Source organism: Polistes dominula, unplaced genomic scaffold (assembly GCF_049000335.1).
Source record: "Polistes dominula isolate Pdom_NZ unplaced genomic scaffold, Pdom_raw_medaka contig_15, whole genome shotgun sequence".
NCBI lineage: Eukaryota > Metazoa > Arthropoda > Insecta > Hymenoptera > Vespidae > Polistes > Polistes dominula.
In genome coordinates, this window is record NW_028300915.1 from 1,177,501 (window position 1) to 1,187,500 (window position 10,000).

The 10,000-nt window shown below is 33.9% G+C and overlaps 1 protein-coding gene across 4 annotated transcripts in view; it reads right to left on the reverse strand.

The window, feature by feature from the left end:
- Nucleotides 1–10,000, reverse strand: part of nab (NGFI-A-binding protein homolog) — a 23,549-nt gene that overhangs the window by 3,461 nt on the left and 10,088 nt on the right. Inside the window, exons 2-10 of one of the 4 annotated variants that reach the window (XM_015324471.2) lie at nucleotides 3,402–3,503; nucleotides 3,168–3,305; nucleotides 2,468–3,018; nucleotides 2,141–2,391; nucleotides 1,948–2,056; nucleotides 761–831; nucleotides 320–431; nucleotides 194–250; nucleotides 1–67 (exon numbers count right to left, since the gene is read on the reverse strand). The exon at nucleotides 1–67 is cut by the window's left edge and continues 3,461 nt beyond it. In XM_015324471.2, the coding sequence (XP_015179957.1) occupies nucleotides 1–67; nucleotides 194–250; nucleotides 320–431; nucleotides 761–831; nucleotides 1,948–2,056; nucleotides 2,141–2,391; nucleotides 2,468–3,018; nucleotides 3,168–3,305; nucleotides 3,402–3,503 (1,458 nt within the window). Of the gene's footprint in view, nucleotides 68–193; nucleotides 272–319; nucleotides 432–760; nucleotides 832–1,947; nucleotides 2,057–2,140; nucleotides 2,392–2,467; nucleotides 3,019–3,167; nucleotides 3,306–3,401; nucleotides 3,504–10,000 lie in introns of those variants that run through there. The other 3 variants (XM_015324470.2, XR_016175850.1, XR_016175849.1) reach the window with 3 other exon arrangements.

The following is a 10,000-nucleotide window of genomic DNA, read 5'->3' on the forward strand; positions in this document are numbered from 1 at the left end:
GATGACCACATTCCATCAAGGCAGGATTTGCAACAGCTATTATGTTATCTCCGCGAGATGCTATAACCTAGAAAAATTGTTTATTTTTTTTAATTAATACATATATATATATGATATTCTTTTGTCGTTAGAAAAATGATTGCAATACTAAAAATTAATATAAAAATATTTCATTTGAATTTGTAATATTCACTTTTAAATTGAAATCGTTTTCCTTGTCCGTATTTTCCGTTTCTGCATCTATGGTGTCCTGAAATACGATACGAAATGACTATTATTCAAAGTTAGAATGTTTATTCCGTATAATCGATGAACTTACATGCATCGACGATGATTCTTCATTGGAAAATGAAAATTGACTATCCGAATCGCTGATTTCCTCAACGTTACTACCAAATACTCCGTTATTACTCTTCTTCCTCCAAACTGGACTGAAACATTGCGAATATCTGAACATCAATGCGTACTCGGTACTTGTTTCATGACAATTATTCATTTCAATTAAATTTTTTCAACATAAATATTGCGAGTTTAGTTAACAAATATTTAAGAAAATTTTTCATCAGATTTTTCTTACAAAATTAGTGTCAATAATAATTAAATGAATGCCGTAACGAAAGGATTCAAAATAATTGTTAGCTAAACTCGAAATATTATTATTATTATTCATCTTATTTAAATATTATTTTAGATTAATCTTAAAGATGAATTTATTGTTCTTGTTTTCTTGTTGTTTTAAATAAGCATCGAAAGTAATCACCTCGAAGAGCCGTGTCTTCTGATGCCACTGTTATTAACTTCATTGACGGAACATCGTAAATCCAACTCTTCCTGAAAAGCAGAAACTGCTGTAGACGGTAAAAGCAACGATGAAGAGTAGAAAATTATTTAAAAGAACAAAAAAAAACACCAACAAAATTATCATATCATCATATCTCGATAATGTCTTCTCGAAAAAAAAAAGCAAAATGAAAATCGTAAGAAAAAAAACGACTCGCTGAGAAACCAGGCATGAAGCGTGAAATCTTAGCGAGTCGCGATCAATTTTTTTTTTTATTATTTCTGATAAATTACATGCATATAAATAATCGATGGGGGCAAAAAAAAAGAGTAAAAACCTGAAACCCCAATACCATTTGTTTAATTATAATATATTCGAAGTTTTATAACCACAAAGATCAAATCCAATGTTCGTCGAACCGAGACTTTATCAATTTCACGATATAAAATCGAAGATTTATTGTTTTTTTTAATTGTCAAACGATTTACGATCGATATCCTATAATTCAAAAATTAAAAAACAATATTAGGTTGCAATTTTTTCTCAAAAATAAAAAAAAAAGAAACATGGCGCCGTGAAGTGATCCAAGTGGCGCCACATTTGATAGTGGCAATTTTCAAAATTACAAACTCACTTTCATTCAGATGCGTCAAACTACTAATTTAACAATTTTTAATAAAACACTGCAACAAATTGCATGCAACATTAAATAGCATTACGAAAGAAGAAAAAATAATAGTAGTAGTAATATCATAAATTTGTATTTTTTAATTAAAAATGAAAGAGATTCAGAGGTGCCATAATTGAAACATCGAAAGCGTGCACAACAACAACAACAAGCAAACAGAGACAAACAAATAGATAAAAACTATTACGTGCTATTAAAAATCATACGTGCGCTTCGTCAACGACTACATATATACTTGACCTTTTCCATCCATATCTCGAGTTAACGAAAGCAGAGGATGTAGAGTTTAAATGACGCGAGACGAGGACTAGTAGTAGTAGTGGGGTGTTGCTGCGTGTGCGTGTTGGGGTGTACGTGCTGAATGTACGGTTAGTAGTAGTAGTAGTAGTAGTAGTTAGCTAGCGACCATGCGAACGTGGGCCAGGGTCAGCCAATAATGATTAGCGTGATTTTAGTTTTTTGGACAGGCCGAGCTAACCTGCATCGCGTCCTCGGCCTCACCCTCGAGTTCGAGCTTTCTTCGTTTACCTCGCTCTAACTCGTTCTCCTCACCATTTTCACGTTGCCTCGCTGAGGACATTGACAAACTGCAAGGTAAAACAAAAATACAATGATTTTTTTTTTGATATAATAAATTGAAGATATAATTTGTGTTATTCATTGAAACTTACTATTGACTTTTAACATAATGATAACCGGAATCTCGTACCACTCGACGTGCCAATGGAAATAGTTCGTCCCTCCTGGTCAAAAGTGCTGGTACGAACCTGCATATCTGTGCTGCAGCCTCGTTCACGCAGATCTCGTGTAACGTCAAAGGTTTCTCAGGTTTTCTTTTACAATCAAACCTACCATAAATTGCTGCATACTTTCTAATCTCTTCCATTCTACGTGGATCATTGTCTGGCATTGCCATGACCAACTGGTAAGATAAAATCATAATGTAATTATTCAAATTAATTGATCAAAGATAAATTGATCAAAACACGTATACTCACTTCGAGATTTTTACAAAATTTCTTTTTAACGTTATGAGGTTTAGGATCGACCGGTCTGATCGTAGCAGCAAGTCTCTCAGCAGCTTCAGCAAGCCGTTGTATTTGTGAGTGTAACAAAGTAGGTGTTAATTGAGTTGGACTAGCTGGTGCACAGGTGCCACTAGGACTCGGGGTAGTTCCACTGCCGCAGGAAGATTCACAGGTGCCAACTTGAAGTACACCAGGACTGTGGGAAGTCGGTGGTATGTAGGATGCCGCGACTGGTAATATCGATGAACCGGGACTCGGTGTTTGCCTATAAGTCGTAGAACCAGCTGATGCTGCTACGCTAGTAACCGAAACAATAGGACTGACACTACGACATGGAAGCATGGTTGACGTGGTAGTAACACTGGTAGACGATGTCGTTGAGAAAACAGCGACTTGTTGTGGTACTTGTGGCACTTGTGGAACTTGTACTTGTGCACGAGGACTGGCACAAGGGAAACCAACGACCGCTGGTGGATTTTTACATGTCCCGGTTGATGGTACGACTGGTGTTTGAAAAAGAGCTAAAAAAAAAAAACATTCAATTGAGGGCGGGGGGAACATTCAAATCAAATTCATATACGAATTACGTAAGATATAAATTCTGAGATATGAAAGCAAAAGAAAAGAAAGAGGGTTGAAGAGAAAGAGAATGAAAGAGACGATACTTTACAGGGATTGGTGAGCCACTCCTGAAGAGCCTTCTGAAGTCTTCGTACGTGAAGAGGTTTGCTTGCCATGCCGACCAATGCCATAATTTCGAGGAACTCTTCTTCACCAGCATCGCATAATTGTTGAACGTCGTCCCCACCTATAAAATACACAATGATAATAAAGTATACTTATCGTTTCAATTGAATAATATTATGACCAACCTACGAAATATAAACTAACTTCTCCTACCTACCCATTTCCAGTAGAGTATCGTAATATCCGAGTAAAGAAGCTCGCTGCATAACTCGATACAATTGCAATTCAGCTTCGTTTTGTGGGACTGACGTTTGTACGACTGTAAATATAAGATCGTTGATAAGTGAGCAAAAAGAAAAGAAAAAAATCTGAAGAAATAAAAAGGATAAAAAGAAATTGTTTTGATAAGAAAGCTTGCAACGAATCACGTGCTTCCAATTAAACGTGATTCACGTAATTAATCAAAGACAATTAATATTCTCTCAAAGGAATTGTTAAGAAGAAGAAGAAGAAGAAGAAGAAGTAGAATGAGAGAGAAAAATAAAAAAAAAAATACAAAAGGCAAATAGTAAGAAAATAAAATGAAGTATGATAAAAAGTAGGATGATATTAAATCAGTAGAACCGAGATCGTCACAACGATTCAACGGGAGCCGAAAGAAAGATCGAAGATTCCCCGATCGTTGTGGTTCTTCGGGACTAGTTTCTTGCAAATTTCGTGGAATCGCGAGAAAAAGCCGCGTGCACACACGTACGGCGTATAAATTAATACCGGGATCGAGTAAGCGAGTGAGCAAGCATAGGGGGCCCCTGAAGAGGGACAGGGGGTGGGGACTGAAAGAAAGAGAAAGAGAGGAAGCAAAAGCAAGGGGGAGAAGAACCCGAAAAAACTGGCCTACGGTCTTATTACGAGAGAGGCCGGGCCCGCCGCCGCCGTCGGTCTCACGCTTATACGTCGTTGGGACCCTAGGCAACCGAGTAAGACAGAAAGAATGAAAGAAAAAGATAAAGAGAGAGAGAGAAAAGATGAAACTCAGTCAGAGGCGCATTGGTGCTGAGCAGCAGCAGGGTGGTGACTCGTTCCGCGAGATTTTTCTGACGCGTGGATGCAACCACACCGCACCACCGTATTATCTCTCACAAAACCCGATTATAAACGAGAAAGAATGGGGAAAGTGATATATCATATATGGGGGTGCTGTCTCTTATTAAACTTAATCTATGTGTTACAACTACGATATTTTGTATTTTTTTTCTTTAATATTTATTGTTGTAGAGTGTTATTGTTATTTTTGTAATAAATTTGATGTGCATTTGATTTAGTAATTTTTATTAGAAATTTTCGAATTGTTATATATATATATGTGAAATTCATATTATTAATTTAATATTAAATTAAATGCAATTGTGGAATTTTGATATATATATATATACATAATATGTCGAATATATTGGATTGTATTAGAAATCAATGTAAATTATAATTATTATTAATTATCGAAAATATTGAAAATTAATGAAATTAGCAAAATTAATGAGAGAGAGAGAGAGAGAGATGATAAAATGTCGAAATTGATTCTGTCATAGTTATCACACATACATTGTTAACCCTTGTTCCTTTTTCTTCTTCTTATTCTTCGTAAAGGAAGGTTTCTACCTCTATCGGTATTATATAATGGCTACTCGTAGAGGACCGTCTTATGTATTATTTATTATACGATGATAAAAGTGTGTTCGTCGTTCGATCAAACCACAAATTGGACAAATCGTCGATACATTTCAAACTTGTCTCTCGTCTCTCTTTCACTTGACTTCATCCTTTCGAATTCTATCATCACTTTTCCTTTCTTTTTATTCATCACCATATTAAAATGTTTATGATTAATAATTATTATAAATTATTATAAATTATTATAAATTAGAACTAGCCCATTAGTTACAATCTTAACACATGTATAAACAAATATTATCTATACTTTTACCAAGTTAATTAAAAGTATTAATAAGATCCTTTCATATAAATAAGGTTTATACTTTTAATTAAAAATAGTAAATCAATTATTTGATTATTTCATTGATACCTACATTAAGTAACATAATTATATTATAGGTTAGAAATAATAAACTAAACTAACTTTACTAGTTACAATGTGAACATATGTAAGTTGCAAAGTACTCGTACGTGTACAGGATGGAAATAGTTGGTAGTTAGGTAGGTAAAGGTATAGATGATAATGTTGGGTATTTGAAAAAGGTTCTTTCTCCGGTAGGGTACTCAGAGAGAGAGAAAGAAAGAGAAAGAGAGAGAGGCGCCGGGAGGAAAAGAGAGTCGGCCAGCTAGGCCTGGGCATTACATTTACATAACGACTTTTTTGGCTAAGGGTGGCCGCGTTTTTGTCCTTTCAGAAGGATACTCTCCCTCTCTCATTTCCCCCGACGTCTCATCTACTTTTTCTTCAACTTCTCATGGTTAGATAGACTGAAAGAGTGAGAGAGAGAGAGAGAGAGAGAGACACACACACACAGGTATAAAAGTGAAACAACGTTCCGTCGGTAAAGCTCGCGAACGAGGCACGCACCGCCTCCTCCAACGACGAACTCGACGAAGACGATGAAGAAGAAGAAAAAGCTGGATCCCTTCTTCTTCTTCTTCTTCGTTGGCCTCCCTGGGAAAGATACGCGCTCGCGAGAACCGCTTTTCGAGAAGAATCAACAAGAAGTCAAATCGTTTCTTTCCAAAGCGAACGTTCCTCAAACGCGAACGACCAACCAGATATCCATCCACCTCCTGACTTGCCGTCTTGGAATTTCGAATACCATACCAATCAACTACATTCTCTCTTTCTCACATACATATACATGTATATTAAATTATTTATGTCAATAAGTAACAGATAAAAATCGTCAACAAGTTGAACCAATGGAAGATGATCACCCCCTGCTTGCTTGCTTGCTTACTTGCTTGACTGTTGTCTGGTGGGTATTGTAAATTCGTGGAACTTATGTTAGCTTTTTGGTAGACCTACTTAAAGAAGATCTTATTCTCTCTCTAACATGGATGTATATAAAATTATTTATGTTAATAAGTAATCGTCAGTAAGTTGAACCAAAATGATCAACACCTGCTTAGTTGGGTGTTTGCAAGTTTGTCTAGTTAATTAGTGGGTATTGTAAATTCGTAGTACTTTGCTTTTGGTACAGACCTATTGTACATAAAAGATATCTTGCTCTCTAACACACTTATATATAAAATTATTTATGTCAATAAAATGGTCATTGCCCCTGTTTGCCTATTTGCCTACATATTTACTAGTGGGTATTGTAAATTCGTGGAACTAATGTTAGCTTTTTGGTTAGACTTATACACATATATTTATAAGATTATTTATGTCAATGAATAATCAAGTTGAACCAAAATGATCAGCCCCTGTTTGGTTGGATGTTTGTTTGCCTGCATGTTAACTGTTAGGCTATGGTAAATTCGTAGAACTTAGCTTTTTGGTAGACCTACATAAAAGAGAGTGAGAGAGACAGAGAGTAAGAGTGAGAGTAATGCAAAAGGGTGGCTAACGTGGTATAGAGAAGTTCTTTGTTCGAAGAGAGTGGCCGTTCGGTTCTCTCTGGCTCTCCTTGCGTTCTCTTCCTTCGACTACGAGACAAAAACGAGTCTAGTTTCTTAGCAGCAAGTAACAGCAGCAAGTAGCAGCAGCAAGTAGCAGCAGCAGCAGCAGCACCAACAACGGCCCGTTTTCTCGCGCAGCTTCAACAACGACGACGAACGATGAGGACGACGTCGACGTCGACGTCGTCGTCGTCGTCGTCGACGACGACGCCAGGGCAACGGCAACCGACGGCGGTTAGTATTTCGCTTTTTGCCGGCATTGTAATCAAGGAAGGGTTAGGTGAGTTTTTGCCACCCTACCTCTCTCTCCCACCGCCCGGACAAAACACCGGGCAGATGGACTGAGTCGCCGCTCCCACCGTAGCCCTTCCTCTCCCTTCCTCTCCCTAACCCCCCTCAACCCAACCCAACTCAACCCAACCCACCACCAACTTCTCTTTCTCTTTCTATCCTCTTCTTCTTTTTCCTGTCCATCCATCCCTCTCTCTCTCTCTCTCTCTCTTTGCCACCACGGTCAGCGGTCTTTTTTATCTCTCAGTTTCTCTTCTCTCCACCGCTACCACCATTACCACCACCACAACCACCCATATTTTGCAGCCCTCCGATCGAGCGCCCATCGTTCTCTCTCTTTCTCTTTCTTTCTTTCTCTCTCTCTCTCTTCACCCTTCTTGGAGAGAAAGGGAGGAAAAAAATACAAGATAATACCGTCATACACATACAAACTTTTCAAAGATATAAACGAGTTTAACCAAATTGTTAGAAAAAATTCTTTTAAGAATGGTGTGTGTGTTACCTTAATTAGAGTTTTATATTTTAATATTTTGCTTATTGTTTAGTTTGTCGAAGTATTATGACAATTATTATTAATTATATTTGATATTATTTAAGTGTAATATGTTGAAATATATTTCTAACATTTTTCCTTTTTTCTTTGATATTATTTATTTACAATTTATGAACTTTACGTTAAGTGGGTTTGTTAAAATGATGATGTACAAGTTATTTTTAGGTTATAATTTTACTTATACCTCAGAATTTTTTTTTTTTTTTTTTTAAGAGATACTTTCTCTTTTATTACATTATTTTTATTTATCTTCGTTTATTATAAATAAACGTGTAATTTTTTCTTGTTCTTTCTTATTTTTATATATGCCCACGTTTAATTTTGTTGTAAAAGAAAAAAAAACACACACACACACACAAAATATCTTTCAACGATTATAATATTCATATTAAAGTAATTGACGAATGAAAACGTTGAAAAGATAAAGATACTCGTGAAAGAATAAGAAGAAAAAAAAGTAAAAGAAAACAAAAAACCCCCATATCGTCTTCCATTGCAAAACTAGCAGACGTTCATCGAGGATTGGTCCTTTACCCTGTGCCAGGATCATCAGGGGTACGGCCCACAATCCTAGTTACCCCTCCACAAAAATTCTACCCCTACCTTTTTACCTTTACCCTCACGAATCCATCCCTCTCTAACCTTTTTTCGAATACCTGTCCTACCCCCTTCTCCCTTCTCCCTTTTACCTCCTTCCCTTCTTCTAATACTTGGTAGTAGTAACGTTAGAAAATGGTCGGGATCATTTCTATGGGAAAACGTGTTCCGCCATCGTTATAGAAAGAAACAAGAAAAAAAAACAAAAAAACTAGAAAAAAATAATAAAAAATGTCTATCCGTTGGAATCACTAAATCTACGAGAGGTTGGATAATGATAGACGTTAGATAAAAATAAGGGTACATGGTATCCCTTTTTTTTGATGATTGTTGGTCCTACTTTGAATTTATCCGTTAAAATGTTTTTTTTTTTTAGTTTAAACGTTGAACACAGAGACATATATAGGCACAAATTTGTATAATTTGACGAAAGTTATTCAATAGTTTGTTGTCATAGAATATTTTCCAAATTATTTTCCTATTAAATTATTAAATGTACAATTAATAATCGAGTGATAATAAATATAATAAAATATAATAATAATAATAATAATAATAAATATAATAATAAAAATGGTATAATATATAATAACCTAACTTTTATACTACTTACATAACTTAACCTAACTAACCTAAGTTTCAATGACGTTAATTTAATAATAAAATAAAAATAAATATATAAATAATAATAAAATAAAAATAGTATAATATATAATAACCTAACTTTTATACTACTTACATAACTAACCTAACTAACCAAAGTTTCAATGACGTATTTATATAATATATATATATATGGAACAAATAACACATATGACACGAATATAAAAAAAAAAAAAAAAAACGAAAACGTCATTTTCTCGGATTATTGTATTTTAAGTAAATCTCGTTAAATAACCAATTAATATTACCTACCTCATTCGTTATTATTGTTTTTCATCGTACGACATTACGACGCGCGATTCTAATTAATAAATATTATATTATTGATTATTTAAGTCGATTTAAACGAATTAACTGTTTATTTGCATCGGATAATAAGAAAAAAAAGGATATAAGAAAAAAAAGAAGAAAATGAGAAACAAAAAAAATGGGGAAAAAGGAACTTAACAGAAAAAAAAAAAAAAGAAACACCGATTATTCAATCGATTACGTTAAAAATAAAGTATACTCTCAAGTTGTCAATAAATTAAACGTTAGATAAACAAAAACAAAAACACACACGCAAAAAAATAAAAAAAAAAAAAGAGAAGAAAAGAAATATTAAGTATAATCAAATAATTGGAATGATAATACAAACTATAACAAAAAAAAAAAAATAAATAATTAATTGTATGATAATTTACAATAATTTAACTTTTGAGGTTAAGTTAAATCATCATTCCTGCTATACATAATATAATACGTCATTTTTTCACATTTACATGAAAATTACTCACTTTGAAATATTATATAATATAAATATGAAATTTAATAACAAATATAAATATTAAAAATCACATAAATATTAAATATTACATAACATATTAATTATATAATATAATATAATATAATATAATATAATATAATATAATATAATATAATATTAAATAACACTTATTACATTGAAATAAATCACATAATGATTAATTAATTAATTTAAACCTAAATTAAATCAAATTAATCAGTTAAATACGTTCGACGTGTATACACGTCGTTATACTTGTTTTCAAATTACACACCCTGTGATAATAATCTTTTCAAACTCAATTGCA